General features: G+C 39.4%; 1 protein-coding gene across 1 annotated transcript; it reads left to right on the top strand.

Annotated features, from left to right (window-relative positions):
* Positions 1 to 1852: 1852 nt before the first annotated feature.
* Positions 1853 to 17482, top strand: shoc2 (SHOC2 leucine rich repeat scaffold protein). Its single transcript, XM_047578809.1, has 9 exons — positions 1853 to 1930; positions 6871 to 7951; positions 8329 to 8466; positions 8616 to 8746; positions 9121 to 9309; positions 9861 to 9983; positions 10220 to 10357; positions 11618 to 11735; positions 12858 to 17482. Exons 2-9 carry the CDS (start codon positions 7249 to 7251, stop codon positions 13064 to 13066), a joined length of 1749 nt encoding a protein of 582 aa, XP_047434765.1. The 5' UTR covers positions 1853 to 1930; positions 6871 to 7248; the 3' UTR covers positions 13067 to 17482.
* The last annotated feature ends 1571 nt before the right edge of the window (positions 17483 to 19053 follow it).

Raw genomic sequence — 19053 nt, 5'->3', positions numbered from 1 at the left:
CTCACTTGTTTGGTAGCGCTAATATTTTTTTTTTATTATTATTTCTGTTTCACTTGATTGTAATTTGTTACCAATTTGTCTCACTGCTTGCAACATCTGGATAGTTAAAACATCTGGCCGAGAGCATATAACATATTTAACGTGTTATTACTATTACTATAAGTACACTATTATCAATTCCGGATACTGGCTAAAAATATTTAATGGTTTTAAGCTATAAACGAGTCGGTAAAGAGGGAGCACACAGCACCCAATTTTGCAAGCTTTTGCATTTTCTAAACAGCTGACGTGTTGTATTGGGCTCCACAGACAACCTTTTGTAACCACTGCAGTCCAAACTGCTAGCTGCTGAGCTACTAACCTTGTTTAGGCAGAACCTCTCGGAATGTTGACTTGACTTCTGGCATTATGTCTTCTGAGTGCTTGCTGAAAGGTAAGCATAATAGTTAAATATGACGCACTTCTAACATAATTTATCGATTCAAGGAACAGAATAATTCAGTTGTGTGCAAACCACGATTTGTAACACACAGCAGCGTCGGCATATAGAGAGCGATGTTGCTAATACAGATCCGGTAACAGAGAACATAATAAAATACAAATTGAAAATATGGTTTGCACTAATTGAAACATTTACTCGTCTCTGTGCAGTCAATACGGAAGCAGCTATCCTGTGGCTTATCCGTGGAACTGCAAAATGTTAACATTGTTTTTCGATGTAATATTTCAAGGTATCGTGTATTTAATAAACGGATTACATTTACACCAGATAGCGTTGATGTATTCGTGTTAATATTGGTACATGTCCGCCTATGTGGCCATAAACATAGAAGCAAAATGACCAGCTGAGTTGTTGATCCGTTTAATGCTGGAGTTAGCCTCTTAGCTCAAACGCTTGTTAGGTTTAGCACGCAATACACGCTAGCAAAGTAGGTAAATTAACGGTACGTTTTCTTTGATCAAACAGTTTCTCACATACAATTTCTATGTCTAAAATACAGAATATTAGGTCACCTTTTTCGTCAATGAATATAAATGTGATTCTTTCATTCAGTCAATCCTGCCCTTAGCGCCAGGTAGAGATTACAGCAGTTGTCAAGCCAACCCTTCCGCGAGTGTCACGTGACCTTCTTCTGCGCTTTATTTTACTTGTCCAGTGTTATACGGACACCTACAGGCAGCTCCGGGACAGTCAGCTAAACTCAAATGGCATAGTCATAGGATAGTCACTAAAAGTTGTCATTCTGACCTTCTGTCACTGTACTATTCTTCACAGGTTTAAATCATGTCTAGATATAGCATTGCAAATTATGTATTTTTATTACAACCATAGGAAAGTACGTAGGCCTACTATATTGAGTATTTCGTATTTATGCTAGGAATATTGTACACTATTTACTGCAATACAGTAAAGAGTCTGGTCTGTCGCCATGAGTTTCAAGAGTGCATTACCCACAGATGTTCCAAATAAAAACCTAAAACCCTAAACCTCCAATTAATCATTTAGAAAAAAAGGCCACTTGTATTATAATTAATTATTATTATTAATATTGTTGTTGTTGTTGTTATTAAATGCAAATCAAGTCATTTACTAGTGTACGATAAATACAGAAATAATAACAATAATAACAATACATTTAAAGTATTATTATTATTATTATTATTATGTAACATACAAAGCTCAACGTTTACTCTTTTGTAAGCGCTGGCAATAATAATAATGATTAAACTTATTAGGCCTATTAGACCTTTTCCAATTAGTGTATAAAAATATGAAATGTTGAAGATTTGATTGTATTTCAAAGTCTCGTGATAACATTGGTTAGGCGTGCGAATGACGCAGTTTGGTGTCCGGGGAGGGAGGGGAGCGGAGCAGCAGTGTAGGAAAAGAGGAGGAAGCAGCAAGGATGGCGGAGTCACACCTCTGAAGGTAAAACTGCTATTTTATCAGATTAAACCTTCGCGTTTTAGTACCACGTCGCGCCAAAGCAACATTCAATAGATACTACTTTCGCCAGCCTCTTGTTGCGGCGCGTGTATCGCTCAAGTGTCATTTTGCGGTGGCAAGTACGAACGTACTCTTTTGTTCAGCTTCGGAATGGCCGCTGTTTTTCAGAGTGTTTTCTTTTTTTCCTCGGATAATATTCAACACGGGAACGACGCTTGGGTACTGTGTTGCAGTGAATCCGCACCCCGTGCGCCTTCAGTGTGTGCTCGGCTTGGGATATCAGCTGCCTCCGCCGGCTGTTCCTCGTTGGGTGTGTGATTGCGCCCAGCTGGCTGCAGCAGAGATTCTCCTCTCGGTCGAAGTCACGGCGGACTGCTCGCTCTGCTCGGGCCTACGCTACGCTCACTGTTCAGCTTCAAATCAAGCTAACCCCCGGATTTGGGGAGTAAAGATCTACGCGAAAAACACTGACACCCCCTGTGCCGTCTATTGACGTAGCAGCATTTTGTTATGCCACGACGAACGTGGCGTTATTCTCCATTTTGCGAGAAAATCGCTGGCTAAAATCGTGTTAGCTTTTGGGCTAAGTTGCTTGCTAGCTGACGTTAGCAGTCTGGCATAACGGACGTTTGCTTTGCTGTTGACGTTTAGCTTAGCTCTGTTTATTTCCTGCCTTGTTGTCAGTCGCTTTGGCTGCCTTTGCTCTTGTAATTTGTTCATCTGGAAGATCAGTCTGTTGAACTATTCAATGTAGGTGTTTTTCGTCAGTGTCACGGACGGTTTCGCTAACATGAGACCAATATTAGTATAATTATTATTATTTTTATTCCTTGGCTAGTTGATGATGTTAGGTCAGCAGTCACAACGTTAACGCAGTATCACTGTAACGTTACCGTCAGGTTACAACTATCACGCCAACGACCCCACAATGCCAACAATCTCATTGTTTTTCCATGATTATCGTGTTATGTAAATTTATTAATCTTGCAAGGCATCTTGACTTCCTGACCTGGTAGCTTCGGTTTTGTCGGTAATCTGTTTCCAAGGATTTGTCAGTGGCACACGTATCCATCAAAGCTAGCTGGATCATGTGGAGTGCTGTGTAGTAGCAGTAGCTGCCAACTCACCTCTGTGTTTTGCAATTTTGCTTACCATATCACACGGGTGATTATCACTGCTCACAGGCCAGATCATTTCTGAGTTGTTATTCCTCCCTGCTGGTGTAATAACGCACTGTCAAGCAGCGACACTGGCGTTGGATCCTTTCGAATATTATTTGAATCTGTGCCGCTTTCAGTCACATCACAGCACTTGAGTCTGTTTGCTTTACACACGTGTTTTATTGTATACTCTGATTAGCCAACATTGGTGCCTGTCTTATTTGATCATAAAGCCATTGTAATGGATAAACAAAGGAGAACAGGCCTAAATGCACTGGCATTAGCAGATGGGCCCAAGATATCCTTAATGGAAACTTCATTAGTCCCTATGTGGGAAGTTCGAGTAGCACTTTATGGTGGAGTTGTGGTAGTGTTGATGGACACACATTAGCTTTTTCTGCAAAGCTGTATTTGAGTTTATACTCATATTTACATTGGCTTAATGCGTATTTCTAATTTACAGGGTGCTTGCAAGTTATGTGACCGCTGGATTGATTCAAAGTCATTCAGTGTCTTTTGCCAAAAAAGTTTATTTAAAATTGCCTGTAAACACAGTCGCGCGCCAATACAGAAGAAAGGCAGCGTGAAGGCTTTAAACAAGAGTGTCTATCAATAGTGCAGTTTTTCTGATCAAAGTAAGTTAGACTGTTGAGCCACTATGCTATTCCATCATTTTATGCACATCTAATTTAAATTGCTACTATTTCCTTCTTGGATTATATAGGCTATACAGTCATACATATGTATGCATTATGAATGTTGCGCAACAGATTTCTTAGGAAATGTTTAACTAGCTCAGTTCATGCTTAGGTGGGGCTGTAGCCTTACAGTAATGTCAACATTCGCTGGGCCATGTTTGTTTAGCAGCAGTTAGGTGATGTGAGCTTTTGCTTAGTACATTGAACAGATTTTTTTCTGGTAAAGCACATTTGAAACACATGACATGACATTGGTAACCAGCCAACATTTTTCAAATGTGTATGAGTTTCACTGCATCTATAAGGACGAATCTCACCAAGATATTAAAACTTTGTTGATAATTACTACCTGCTTTAATTGTATACTAAGTCCACTGAAGACACATCTTGATATTAGTTTCTATTTATTTTAGCATATTAGTAATGTTTAGGACCCACATTACAGTGTTATGCATGATAGCATGGAGTGTGTTGTTGAATGCGGATGTGTTAAGACAAGAAGACTTGAATTTTTTCACCAGGAAAAAATGTTCAACTAGCAGCAGTTCTTCACAAATGTCGTTGAAACAGGCTCAGTGAAGAAATGCATTCATTGCATGGTGCCATGTGTCACCAGTATTTAGTATGTGAAAGAGCTTATCCCTGTTGGAGTTTACTTTATCATAGTCATCACATAGCAAAGTGAGGAGTTTTTGAATGCTTCTTACCAGCGCAAACAAAGGATCTCATCTGAAATGAGCTCTATGCATCTAGTTATTACATTCACACTCAACAAGTGGACACAACCGTAACAGGAGTGGAGTTGAGTGTGCCTGTGGTTCTTTGGTTTTCCAACACAACCATTAGCCTTTTTTTTCTTATGTTCCCTCAGAAGTGAAAGATATTTTGATCATTTGAATTTTAATTTGTTGAGTTATTGTGAAAAAAACAGCTGCATTAATGTGAATGATGTAAATTAGCGTGTACCTGCTTTGCTGTGGTTAGTATTTAGTTTTTATGAGTTAGGCCAATGAAGGTTTCCTCCTTGATATATGATTGATTTCGTTTCCAAATTGTAAATTTCATAAATAAGACACATTTTCTAAAACGTGCTAAATGTTTAACATTTACTTCTTATTTTTTTGGCCTTTCGTTAGGTCCAAGGAAAAAATAAATCTATAGCGTGTTTACATGGGTCTGTTGTAACCAAAATGATGTACCCGTACAGAGACAGAGAGCGCAACCATAAAAGGAAGTGGCTTTGACGGTTTGGTTTACATGGCCCCAGCAGATGGGCTGGCCTGGCTATTCTCATTTTTTGTTAACAATTATTTAGTGCACAGGTATGTGTGTTTTACCAAGTGTTAGATGTCTATCTCTTTATGCTGGACAAAAAGAGCAGTGGATACCTTTTATTATTTACAGGACAAACTCTGAGCCGTTCTGTCATGTAAGAGGTGCTGCTATTGACCAAACATTTCTTTTACCCAAAAGGTCATATGATCTGTTTTTGTGGGGACTTAGTGCTTTGAAGGCCACTTCTAAAGATTACTCGCAGCAGTCGTAACCTTTTCACTTAGCTCTGATCCTGAGCCAAACCTGCCTCTCGTTTTGCCACGGCTTAGCTTGTACTAGTGCTGGAAAGCTTTACACAGGTTCAACAGCAACAGAGACAAAGCCAAAGCAAGCCAACACACACATTTGTCATATAAGGGTCCAAAGGACAGTGTGTTTTGTCTGGGTTTCTTTGAGAAATAAGTATTCTTTATGATTGTTGCTCTACATGTTTCGACGAGGATGATAAGTAGCTCAGTTCATGCTTAGGTGGGGTTGTAGATTTACAGTGATATCATCTCTTGCTGGACCATGTTTGCTTGGAAGGAGTAAGTTGATGTGAGGTTGTGCTTCATTTATTACGCAGGTTTCCTCAGGGTGGCAGAATACATGCGGCACCACATATCTTATATGTCTCATTCGTAGTGACATACAACCAAACCTGTTGAAATATACAGGGTCTCTTATGTTTTATTGCTGCTCATGTACCAGGAGATGTACACAAAGATGAGCCACCTGAATATTAGTTTGTAACGTATCTGCTGAGATAAGGACGTAAGCGTGAGCTTGGTGAGGAAGCAAGGCTTTCTTTTCAGCAGACTAAACTGTCAGTAAAATATGCACATGGTGGATACATTGATAATGATGTGTTCCTCTGTGTGTTTTTAGTATTTGGAACTGTGTGGCATCACTGTGTAGAACAATGTGGGGAGTTTTTGAGTGTTGTCTTCCCGTGCAAACAATGAAAGGGTCTGAATGAACTGAATTTTACTTTTTATCAAAACGTGCTTAGATCAGTTCAGATACTCTAGGTGATCTTGTAAAAACATTTGTTATATTGATAGTACAGTCAAAAAATTGCTTTATTCACCAAACATTTTTGTCAGTGAAGAATCTCTTCATTATAGGTGCCTCTCATCAATAGGTAGAGCGATAATAGTGCTGTGTGGTATATTTCATTTTCAAGATGTATGTTTTCAAACAATAAATGGAGTAAGACAACAAAATTTATGTTGATTCAATGTTGCCAACATAACAACTTTTCAGAGACATGATTTTTGTTCCAATACGACCAGTATCCTGTTCAGTTCGTTGGACAATATGCTCTTGTCTGTCTGACAATTGGCCATGTTACTTTGATAACGAGGACACCCCAGATCCCCAACCACACTTTTGACATGCCAACATAATGGATATGGCTTAGTCAAACATATCATATTTCACATTTACTGAATGTTGAGGAGACACTCATCTTGATAAAATTTAGTTTTGTCGCTTGTTTTCTTTTCAGTACAGCGTGTTTTCTTTTTTGTAAAAACTGTAAAAAGCAAATATTTAAACTACAGAGTTTTATAATTTGAGTTCTAAGAAAGTATTAAGATTTTAATTAATTTAGCATGTAGCTGATAAAGTGTTTTCTTTTTCATGTGGAGCAACTCAGTTGTTAAAAATTCAAACTGCAGAAATGTTTTTAAAATGTAAACATGAAACTGAAAATGTGAACAAAATTTCTTTTTTTTTCTCCCAACAGCCACAACAGAGGGATTATAAAAAAACTTGGTGAACTTTGCAGCCTGAAAGAACTTGTCTCTGGAGGTCCTGGGATTGTATGTAGTTCAAACACTTAAGCATGTGGCTCATGGATGCCACGATCCAGATCCAGCTACTTCAAAGGATTTTTTCTCCTATGGCATTTTAACAACGGAACAAAGTATCATAAGTATCCAAAAAAAAAAAACCTTTGGATCACAAAACCTTTATTTGAAGGGTGATCATAAATGTGTGGGCCTGCACAGGGATGTTTTCTTTAAAGGCCTCCTTGGCTGTTGTTGTCCCTTTTATTCTGAATAAATAACCTGACAAGAGAGACTCTCATGAGCAACTCTGCAGGAGGCCCGATAACGTCGACATGAGTAGTACTTTAGGTAAAGAAAAAGATTCAAAAGAAAAGGACCCCAAAGGTGGTCCAGCGGGTAAAGAAAGGGAAAAGGAGGCCAAGGCTTTGGCGAGCCTAGTCAAGGATGGGGGCAAAGAAGCTAAGACCAAAGGGAAAGATGCCAAAGAAGGAAAGAAGGACACTAGCAGCTCAACACCGGGTGTTGCCTTCTCTGTTGACAATACGATAAAGCGGCCAAACCCGGCACCAGGTACACGCAAGAAATCCAGTAATGCAGAGGTGATCAAAGAGCTCAACAAATGTCGGGAGGAGAACTCAATGAGACTGGACCTATCCAAACGGTCCATTCACATGCTGCCCACCTCCATTAAGGAGTTGACGCAGTTGGCTGAACTCTACCTATACAGCAACAAGCTGCAGAGCCTGCCAGCTGAGGTGGGCTGCCTATCGGGTCTGGTCACTCTGGCCCTCAGCGAGAACTCTCTGACCAGTTTGCCTGACTCCTTGGACTGCCTGAAAATGCTTCGAATGCTCGACCTCCGGCACAACAAGCTGAGAGAGATACCAGCTGTCGTCTATCGACTGACGTCTCTGACCACTCTGTACCTGCGCTTCAATCGCATCACAACTGTGGAGAAGGACATCCGAAACCTATCCAAGCTCACCATGCTTAGCATCCGAGAGAACAAGATTAAACAGCTACCTGCAGAGATAGGTGAGTAAGAGCTTCATGTAAAGACGCTTTGAATTCAGAGTTGGGAAGAACAATACGTCTTTTTCTTAGTGACTAAGAATTCAAATGAAAAGTGTGGGAGGTGTTGGGAAATATCTGGTCTATATCATTTGTTAATTTCCACCCAAAGCTCACAATGTGTTTTCTACACATTCTACATATATTCTCATCCTATAGACCCTAGTGTTGATGGTCACTATCCAACCCCAGCCCTGAGTCCATATTCAGCAGTGCTACATATCCTGATTATCATTGAGCTGTTTGGAAGCCATGGCTTTAAATTTGATTATTTAACATGGATAAACTCAGCTTGACTCATTTTTTTCATGTAATATCTACATTCTTTGTGCTTTCTGCAGGGGAGCTATGCAGCCTAATTACTCTCGATGTTGCTCATAATCAATTGGAACACCTACCGAAGGAGATTGGAAATTGCACACAGATAACCAACCTTGACCTGCAGCACAATGAGCTCTTGGACCTCCCAGAGACTATAGGTGAGTAGAATATGTCAAAACAATATTCTTCAAGAGTCCAGTGCAAAGTTATGGTGATTTTGTCTATGTATTAGTTCTATTTTACTAATGTGATTCCCCCTAGTTTTCAAAAACTGTACTCTTGACAGTACCTGTTTTTGTGATTTCAGGCAATCTTGCAAGCATAAATCGCTTAGGTCTGAGATACAATAGATTGTCAGCTATTCCCAAATCATTAGCCACATGTCGAGAACTGGAGGAGCTAAATCTTGAAAACAACAACATTTCTGTGTTGCCAGAGGTAAGTAGAAGATGAATTTCAGTCCAAATATGTTTGAGTTATTTGCAGCATTAATCAGTACTCTATCTGCTGTTTCCTGTTGTGCAAAAATGACAACTCCATTGTCACGTAGGACTGTAGCAAGAAAGCCACAGCTCTAAGATGTATTGATCATATATGGGCAAGCCATAAGCCATAGCCATAAATTACGACATAATCATAGCATTTGAGATATATCTGTGGAAACTGGACTGTATATGCTTACTAAATTGTTAAACTCCTCCCAGTCTAGGGGCTACTAGTGCGTCCAGCATAAACATAACACAGCCTATAGTAATAGAGTCTTGTCCAGATCATGTGATTTCTGCCATGTCTCTGTTTCTCTGCTTGGTCAGGGCCTGCTGTCAAGTTTGGTAAACCTGACAAGTTTAACGCTGGCGAGGAACTGCTTCCAGTCATACCCTGTGGGTGGGCCGTCCCAGTTCTCCACCATTTATTCCCTCAACATGGAGCACAACCGTATAAACAAGATCCCCTTTGGGATATTCTCCAGGGCCAAAGTGTTGAGCAAGCTTAACATGAAGGTATATGTGCATGCTTGTCTGTAAAATTGGCTCAGGTTAATAATTACTTTTCTGAATGTTTAAAATAGCTGAACAATGTACTTATTTAAAAATAGTAAGTCTGGTGCCACAAGACAGTAAAGTGGTGTGTTAAAATATATCCATTGAAAAACATGAAAGACAAACTAAAATTACGCAAATACATTAAAAAATACATCTTTGTTACCCTAATGTGGCCCTGGCTATCGATAGTACGATTTTAATAGGGCTGAGGTGGAACCGTGAGAATGGATATAGTTTATTTTGTTAAATTCCACAATACCTGTTTAGTCATATTTGTTTTCCAGTTGTCTGAACAACATGGGTGTTGAAGTATCAATGTTTTTGTAAGGCATGTGCAAGTATTTGTATCTTATTTGTATTTCAGTGTCCTAAGAAAATATTTTCCTCTGATGCTACATTTCTGCCATATTCCAGTCAGCTGTTCAGCTTCTTGAGCTGTGCTGTTGTTGTGTCGACCCATTGGATTGTCAGCCATGTTGCTAATAAAGGCATGTCACTGACTTCCTTAGGACAACCAGCTGACATCTCTGCCGTTGGATTTTGGCACATGGACTACCATGGTTGAGCTTAACCTGGCCACCAATCAGCTGACTAAGATCCCAGAGGATGTCTGTGGACTTGTCTCCCTTGAGGTTTGTCTTATACACACAAACATAGTATGATTTCAGGTTGCTATTGCAGTATCTAAAGGTCATATTTGTTTTCTAAGCTTAAAAGGAAGTCCATTTCTTGAACTTTCCATATTTTTTTCTCAAATAAAAGACAATACAGTCCATGAGAAAAATTGCATTTGTAACATATATTTCAGAATGCCAGACTTTTACTGAAGATCTGTTCGTCATTTTGAAATACATTCTTGTCTTCACAGGTGTTAATATTGTCCAATAATCTTCTCAAGAAGTTACCGCATGGTATTGGGAATTTGAGAAAGTTACGAGAACTTGACTTGGAGGAAAACAAGTTGGAATGTCTACCTAATGAAATCGCTTACCTTAAAGATTTACAGGTACGTTTTCTAACACACATCAACAGTATAATCTCAAGGTTTTTGGAGGCTATAACATCTGTTGTAAGATTCCTTGTTTTACTTTTTCTGTAGATTCTCTTTTATGACTCTGGCTCTATGTTTAGGCCTGTTCTCATGCACGATTAAAATTAGAAACATCTGAAGTGGCTAAAATATTTTCAAATTACTCGATTCCCATTCCACCGCCATGTCTGTGTGTTCACTGTGTTAAATTAATGTTTTGGAGTTTGGATATTTTATGAAGAGTGGAAACCCTGAAATTGAATACATGAAGTCTACCCTCTGTAAACCTAGAAGTTAATGAACCATCATTTAAAGCTCTGAGTGTTCCTAGGCCCAAGATGTTTGCAACCACCATGACCATTCCTAGAGTTGGCAGTCTGGTACCACAATGAGATACCTTTGTCAGGGAGCTGGCCAAGAGCCCAATGATCTCTAACAGAGTTTCAGAAACACTTGGCAGGGATCAAGAGGAAAAAAATTATAAACTGCCTTGCAAGACAGAAATCAGATTTCTTGGGACAGAACTCCAAGCACTTTGTTTGGGAACCATCGACACAGCTCATCAGCTGTGGTTCTTAACCTTTTGCATGGTGGTGGCAGCATCATGCTGTTGAAGTGTTTTTCAGCACATGCACATGACTGGTCAGGATGAAGGGGAAGCTGAATGCATACAGAAAACATACTCCAGAGTTCAGTAACCCGACATTGTTGCAGCGGTTTGCTATGAAGCGTGACACTGACCTGAAGCATTCAGCTCAAACTGTCCTTAAGTGGCCCTGGCCAAAACCCAACAGGACATTTGTGAAGAGACCTAAATGTGGAAATTCCTCCTTTCCTTTCATCGAGCGTGATGAAGCTAGAGAGCATCTGCCAGGAAGAGAAGGCCAAACAGCCCCGATACAAACCTAGTTGAGACTTGCCCAACAAGACTTAACCTTATAATTGTTATCAGTGGAGTTTCCACAAAGTATTGAATTAGGGGTCTGCAAAGCTTTTATCCACTTCACCTTCCTTCATCATATAGTGAAAAATCAAACAGACCTGAATACTCTGTGAATGCACTGTGCAGCTGTTGGTAAATGGTTAGATTGCATTGACAACCAGAGGGCTGTTCCATCATTATCTTTTTTTAATTACACACTTGGACTGGTAAATGTGATTTATTCTCCTGCAGTACTCACACTTTGACTTGTACATGTAAATTAACTATTTCTATTGTTCTATTGTACACATTAGAAATTGGTGTTGACAAATAATCAGCTGACAACGTTACCCAGAGGCATCGGCCATCTCACCAACCTGACTCATCTTGGTTTGGGGGAGAACCTCCTGCAACACCTTCCTGAAGAGATTGGTAAGATTGGTACAAACATCACAAACACGGAGGAGTCAGAACTGGTCCAGGGAGGTTCCACTATGAGTGAACTCCACTCTGTGTTTCTCCTAGAGGTGAACATGGATGGAACAGAAATGGTTGTGTGTATGTGTGTATATATATGTGTCTATGTATACACACATACACAAGTTCAGTAAAGGGCAGGAGTTGACTATTAATATTAAAGTAACATCTTTTGTTATTCATTTGTACTGAAATGAACCACAGTCCACATTTTGTTCATCTCCATTTACTACTCATCAAATGTTTTGGTTTCTTACACATTATGTTCTCTTCAAGTTAAACTTAACCTTTGGGATTTAAGAGCTTAATAGTCAACAGTAAATCCCACCTCTCACCCTTCCTCTCATTGGTTCGAGCTGGACAGGTTAGTTACTGAGGTTAAGAGTTAAGCCAGAGATTTAAATGAGCAGAGAAAGGAGCTGGAGGTGAGTGTATTTTTAGTGCATTCAGACTGCATGAAGAATTGAGAGTGACCTGTGGCTATGCAACTCAATACATGTTTGCGTGTGAGACCGTAGGAGGCTCTTCATCATCCCCTAAGGATCTAAGTGATTTCCCCTAAGCTTGGTTTAGCTCAGCCTTTTTAAGATCTCATCTAGACAATGTGCTGGAATTTGTACGAAAATGACCACAAAACAACATATTGATGGACTTGCCAACAGCTGATTGACTGTTTTGTATGTAACAATACATGTATATTGTCAAATATAAGATGGTAAATAAATGCTTTGAAGATTTCCATTTGACATTTTCAAGACTAAACAATCAAGAAAAAAAAAAGCTGGATTTGTCTTCTAATAGCCACCAACCTGAGGGCTCCAATGCTTTGTCAAATTCTGACTTCCTACATTAGTGTTACTAACCCCCTGGTTAGTGGCCAGCAGACCAGTCACAAGAGCAGCAAAGAGTTGACAGGCAGCCAGACAGCAGTGATGCTTTAAGAAGTGTCATCGGCCTATCACAGGGCTAACCACTTTGATTCCTAAAAACTGTATCGTGTCATGATGTTTTGCTGATTTGAGACCTTTCCTGGGTCAATACGAGATGTAACTGACAGTCCCGGATGTCCGTCTTCAGGCACACTGGAGAACCTGGAGGAACTGTACCTCAACGACAACCCCAACCTGCACAGCCTCCCGTTCGAGCTGGCCCTCTGCAGCAAGCTGTCCATCATGAGCATCGAGAACTGTCCCCTGACCCACCTGCCGCCTCAGATCGTTGCAGGAGGACCTTCCTTCATCATCCAGTTCCTCAAGATGCAAGGACCATACCGTGCCATGGTCTGAGCCAAGAGCAGCTCGATGCCAGTCCTGCTAACTCCAAACCCTCTGATCGCTCTGCACCCTTTTCGCCTGCCCGCCCCCACTACGTGTATCATACACTGTAAAGAAAACAGACTCGCCAGCGTTGGTGTCGGGGGTGTGAATTCAAGGAGGAGGTTGATGAGGAAAACATTTCTTTCACCATCCTTGGGCAGAAATAAGGCGAATTTTTAGAAACTTGACTTCTGTGATGCTCCAGAGTTTATCACGGTCATTTTAGGACCCCAGCAACCACCAAGCCCCCTCTCATCTGTCATTCCAAATCATGCGAGAGGAAAATATTTCCATCTATTTGCCAAAACTGAAGATATATAAAGTTATATATATTGAGTAACTGTGAGCTAAGTGGCAAGTCTTTCAACCATATAAACCGTGCTCCCATTGCCAATGTATTTACAGTAATTACAAGCATCTATTATGTGAGCAAGGATACAACTGTATGCAAAAACAAACAAAAAAAGTCTTTGGAACTTTTCATTTACTGCTGCTGCCGTAATTTAAACTTTGTCATCTTGTTGTACTTTCTTTTGATATTCCCTTTTTTTTTTATACATAATTCTCCCTCGACATAACTTATGTTAACTGCTTCTTGACCATAAAGAACAAAGGTCTAATGATGGGTGTGCTTATAATTTGATTTTGTATTTTCTTTTCCTTTTTTTTTTTTTTTAACCTTATGTTTTAAAAGAAACAAAACTGTGCCTATGTTTAGAGTGATCCAGTGGCTCATTTCTAAACACAATTGTCCATGAGAATACAAAGATATAAATTATTTCAGTAACTTTTTTTATTATTATTATTATTACTGCTGTTTTTACCTTTTGTTTTTATTTTCTTCATAATTTTTAGTGACCCTCTTGCATTAACCCGTCACTATTAGTTGTGGAATCGGGAGACCTTTTTTAAACCTATAGCAGCAGTAGTTGTTCAAAATTAAGCTAGTAATGTATACATATGAGAAATGCCAATCACTCATGCTTGAAGAGAGGACAACCTGGACTCTTTGAAAAACAGGTGGCACTGCAGCCCTGTCTTTACTGATTGAATCCAACAAGGAAAGGTGTTGGGGGAGTCAAACATACATAGGTGATGGGATAAATCGATGTCTTTTTAATGTATGTATACGAATCCTGGTTGTTGCCTTGAGTACAATTTTTTTTTTTTTTTTTTTTTTTTTTTTTTAGTCCTGTTTACTCATATGATATTCAGTGTTGCGTAGCTGTCACCCAGTTGATCATTGACCAACATATCAAGCGTTTTCAAGTGATGAACCTCTGGAGCTTCAGAAAAAGATTTGATAATAAAACATTGACAGGTAACTCCTTCCGGACACTTACTTTTTTTTCCTTTTAATGTTTTCTTTGACGTGGTCTCCTGAGAATATAAATTGCATTAAGGAAAATACTCCCTTGATTTATATTGATTTGTAATTTAACTTTTTTCAACATCTTTTGTCCCACACTGTCCCAGCAATGCTGCTGCTCTTATGCACTTTTTTTTTCTTTTTTCTTTTTTTAAATTGAAGACATTGGCATCCTCTATATAAAGACGAAAACGCAATAGCCTCTCATTGGTTATTTTAAATGAGGGGCGTTTTGTTTCATAAGTATTTTATCTGTTGAAACGGTTTAACCTGTAAATTTGTATCGATTAAATATTTGTTTTGTGGGCTCAGAATATATCATTAACTTTCTTTGGGGAAGTTTTATCCTGTCGATCTTAAAAGGAGCTTGCTCTCTTGAACTGTAAAAGGGTCTCTGAGACATTTTAAGATTCCCACATCCTGCAAGATAAAAAGGCTTCTGCCGATTCAGATGAGCATAGTTTATTTTAAATTAAGTGTTTTTCTTTTTCTAAACGATGAAAAATGTATTCAGTTAGTATTATTTCAATGGACTGTACATTAAAAATCCCAACAATAGGTAATCAAACTTTTTTTTTTTTTTTTTTTTGGAAATTGTTTTGCATCCCAGTTCCTTATCCAATCATGATTCTGTTTTTCTATTGAACTGTGTGGGTCGACTTTCTTTGCAGCAGCTAGGTGTGTTTTGGTGGCATGTGGTCCGGCCTCCTGGGCGGAATTAGGGGTGAGGGGTGAGAGGGGAGGTGGGGTTGCAAAACGCTGCTTCTATTTTACCAGCAGAACCTGTTGCTGCTTTTCATGGACTTCAAACATATGCTGTCGGTGACGGAGGGAGCCGAGCAGGGCGAGGAGGAGGCGGGAACCGATCCACTCCCAACACTGACTCAAAAAACCTGACCAGGGGACAAATCCACTGACCTTTTTTTTTTTTTTTTTTGATTTGGCGTCAGGCCCGGTGGTTTTCACACAGATCAAATCGTTCGGACACAACGATGCGACGACACAACAACAAGGTGCATATTTGAGCTTAACGCAGTTACAGTACAACGAGACTGTCGGAAAAAGACAAAAAAATTGTAAAAAGGGCTTTCTGTGTTCACGCTCAACAACACACCGGAGGCATTGCATTCCTGGGTTTTATATAAAAGCTTTGGAAGTTTCTCTCTTTTTTTTTTTTTTTGGTGTATTTACTTTTAGCTGTAAACAATTGTGTGAAAAATGCCTTCAACGAGTACTCAAAAGTGAGATGTGCATTAGGTATGCAGCGTGAGTGCTGTGACCCATTTTTACATTCAGTCTCTCTGTTTTGACTTTTTTCCATGTGCCATTTTGCAAGGTTGAGAATGAATTTCAGTGCATGAAGGCGCAGAGGATGATGGGAGGTGAATCCGAGGCGGGCTAAATCGACTGGAGAGCATTTATCTGATCGTGGAATGTAGTTTTAACGTGCTGTCGGGCCGAGATGGAGAACACCCTACTGGCCCGTCCGGTCAGAGGCACGACTCGTTGCTGGATCAAAGCGATGACGTGTTGCATACTGGTGCATCCAAAATAATTGGGAGTATTTGTGTTTATTTTTCTATTGTCCGTGATTTTAGGCCATGGAGAGCATCGCAGAATCAAAGTCTTTTCGCTCCTTTTTTGCTTTCTTTCTTTCTGTTCCCTGTTCACTTTCTTGCCTGGTTATTTTGTACAGGAAACAAGCATGTTGAACACATATTTGACATGATTTGTCTGGGTCAGAATCAGGCGTTTCTGCATAGAAGACTTGGATTTAGTGGCTATTTGGTGTATCTGCAAATGCTCCTTTTTTGTATATTGCGAAGGGTGTTGGAAGCATTGTGTGGCAATGCTTCTCCTACTTAATCTACATTGACAAGCAGCCTTAATGGTCTTTTTTTATGTGTTCGTTTGGCTATTCCTTGTGTCTATGGCCACTGACTGTACTTGATGACAAGCAACTGGTCGTTACGATGTAAATTTGGGTCTAGTTTCTTCTGTCTTATTTTTCCTTTTACTCTGTACAGTAAACTGGTAGACTCAGTATTACAAGATCTGTAATGTGATGAGAGTTTTACATGAAGAGTGCAATGGAAGATGATGCCATTATGCTAAGTGGATGTGCATTAGCTTACGTCTCGCTTGTCTTTGGCATTAAAGGGGAATTCCACCAAAACTGACTTGCATTGTTATTTTACTAGAAACATTTATCTGTGTTTCAATTTGATCTACAGTTTATATCATATTAAAGTTAGACACATTAGACAGAATTAAGCTTCTTTTAGGTTCACATAATCTTCATGGTGAGAGCACATAACATCAAACACTTTTTTTCTTTTTTCCCAAATTCTCAGTTTTGGTGGAACGGCCCTTTGATGTGAAGCTGCCCTCTCTTTCCCCACTGCATCTGATCCCCATCCGCTCCACCTCTCTATAGTGACTTCACACATTTACTTGACTGCCTTACGCGCACCAAGCAAAACCTTTATGACCGTTTAAACAACAGAAACAGATAATCATTTCTTCTTTCTTTAACGTCAGTAAAGGGACCTTGGATCGAACAGATGTTAAAAGTTTTTTTTTTTTTTTTTTGGGTCAGTTGTCTCTTGACTGGACGAGCAGATGCAGACATGACTACCTCTATGTGAGTCTCCATTGCTAACCACAGTGACCAAGATCCAGTCTGAGGGGTTTCTACCTGTGTTGGGATTCGGACCAGCAACTCAGCAACAGTTTGTTTTAACACAGCACCCTCCTGTTGTTTTACTTTGGATATATGCCTTTACTAAAGCATTATCTGGCAAATGGAAAAGAGGACAGTGAAGACACTGATGTTACCGTACCTGCTTGGTTGTAAATGACAGACTTAATCAATGCCGCCCCATTGTAAGACAGTTACCCTGGAACCAACTAGTTGCAGAGTGCTACTTTGCAAATGAGTGAAAATGACCATGTTTGGTGGTGTTCTGTATGTACATACATCTTTTTAACTGTAATAAACTGATAAATATTTACAACTTCATGATGTGTGTGAATATTTCGGTTACGTTGACCACAGAAGTTAATGGCATCCAAAAGTTTTTTTATTTTCACATCCTGATTTAAGTCTATATTTGTTTCTTGATTTGAAAGGAACAGGTGCAGAAAAAACACCGACAATTACTGATGAGTTGCCCAATGTTCTGAACAAATTAAACTTATATCTAACTAATTAATTGTATATATATGGGAAATGCCATTCATACATGCTTGAAGAGAAAAAAAACAACAACTTGGACTCTCCACTCCAGCCCCGTCTTTACTGATATAATCCAACACAAAAAGTTGCAAGGGAGACCTACACAAAATTGAGAAGGTGGTCATAATAATATGCCTGATTTGATGTAAGTGAGCACAAGAAATAGGAAGACACAATGTATCTCCATGTTCCCTAAACTGTGAAATTCTAATAACTTCATTATTTATACTTTTCCCCCTGGACAGCTGGGATGAGGTGGAGATGAAGTTGCACGAAAGACTTTCTCATGAAAAACAGAGTTACGAATTTGCTATGAATTTAAGGAACTCTGGACTTTTTTATTGTACGCAAAGCAGAAGTGATGCAGAGAACAGGCAAACAGCCACAGTTGACTGTAAAGGGAAAGGAGAGATGTTCCTTCTGCCCAAAGTGTCATAATACCAGAATATTCTAAGTTGTGCATTTCACATCAGCTAAACCAAACAAAAAGTGAATCTAAACCTCAAACTCCCCAAAGATAAACAATGTTTCTCTCGTTCACACACGAAGAATGTGTTAACCAGTGCAAGGAAAATAAAACAAGTCATTATACCGTTAATGTCCGACCTAAAGTGAACGCCCACCATATAACTAAAGCGTCTTCAAGGCTTACACAGAGGAATCTTCACTCCTCCTCTTCATCACCTATCGAGGCACTTTACAAAAGCCCCCCGTAGACATTTTCACACATTTTCCTGTAAGTAATCTTTTCCAATAGCATCTTACATATACACTGCAGTCTATCCTGTGCAGAAAATCTATTATCCACTCATATACGCTCTCCTGTTTATCACCCTAACAGAACGCCCTGCTATAAGATTTCCTGTTGTGTTATTACTCCATATTTACAGTATGTGTCACCATTGACCTGCCAGATCCGAGCCTCTTCTTCTCCACAGCTCGACTTGGAAATATTTATGTGAATCATTATTTTCATACCCAGGTACAATCATTCAGAGCATACGCCCGCAAACTTTACCGAGAACCACGGAGGTAAACAGGTTGCTCTCGCCTCTGTGTATTTATATGCGGCGTTTCTCACAACTAATTTTCCTATTATTCAGATTGATGATTTTAATAACATTTTAATCATTTTATTACCAGAACCCAATGAAACTGCAGCTGGTGCATCATGATCTATGTTCTCCCACACTGTTGTGCTCTGCAGCTGATCACAGGCTAATTGATGCCATGATTATTTCCACCCTATCATACAGAATGATAAGGGTCAGTAGTTGTGTATTTTCCCAAACGTTTAAGTGTGTTTTTCTAAACTCTGAGCACAAACTGTTGAAATGTTTTTTTTTTTTT

Source organism: Mugil cephalus, chromosome 2, assembly GCF_022458985.1.
Source record: "Mugil cephalus isolate CIBA_MC_2020 chromosome 2, CIBA_Mcephalus_1.1, whole genome shotgun sequence".
Lineage (NCBI taxonomy): Eukaryota > Metazoa > Chordata > Actinopteri > Mugiliformes > Mugilidae > Mugil > Mugil cephalus.
The sequence above is the reverse complement of the archived record's forward strand: the minus strand, read 5'-3'. Positions and strand labels throughout refer to the sequence as shown.

Bases quoted from the DNA above. Each gene is read 5' to 3' on its own strand.
- shoc2 (XM_047578809.1), top strand. From the start codon at position 7,249: ATGAGTAGTACTTTAGGTAAAGAAAAAGATTCAAAAGAAAAGGACCCC. The intron at 7,952-8,328 runs GTGAGTAAGAGC...TGCTTTCTGCAG, and splicing joins ACAGCTACCTGCAGAGATAG to GGGAGCTATGCAGCCTAATT. The intron at 9,310-9,860 runs GTATATGTGCAT...TGACTTCCTTAG, and splicing joins TGAGCAAGCTTAACATGAAG to GACAACCAGCTGACATCTCT.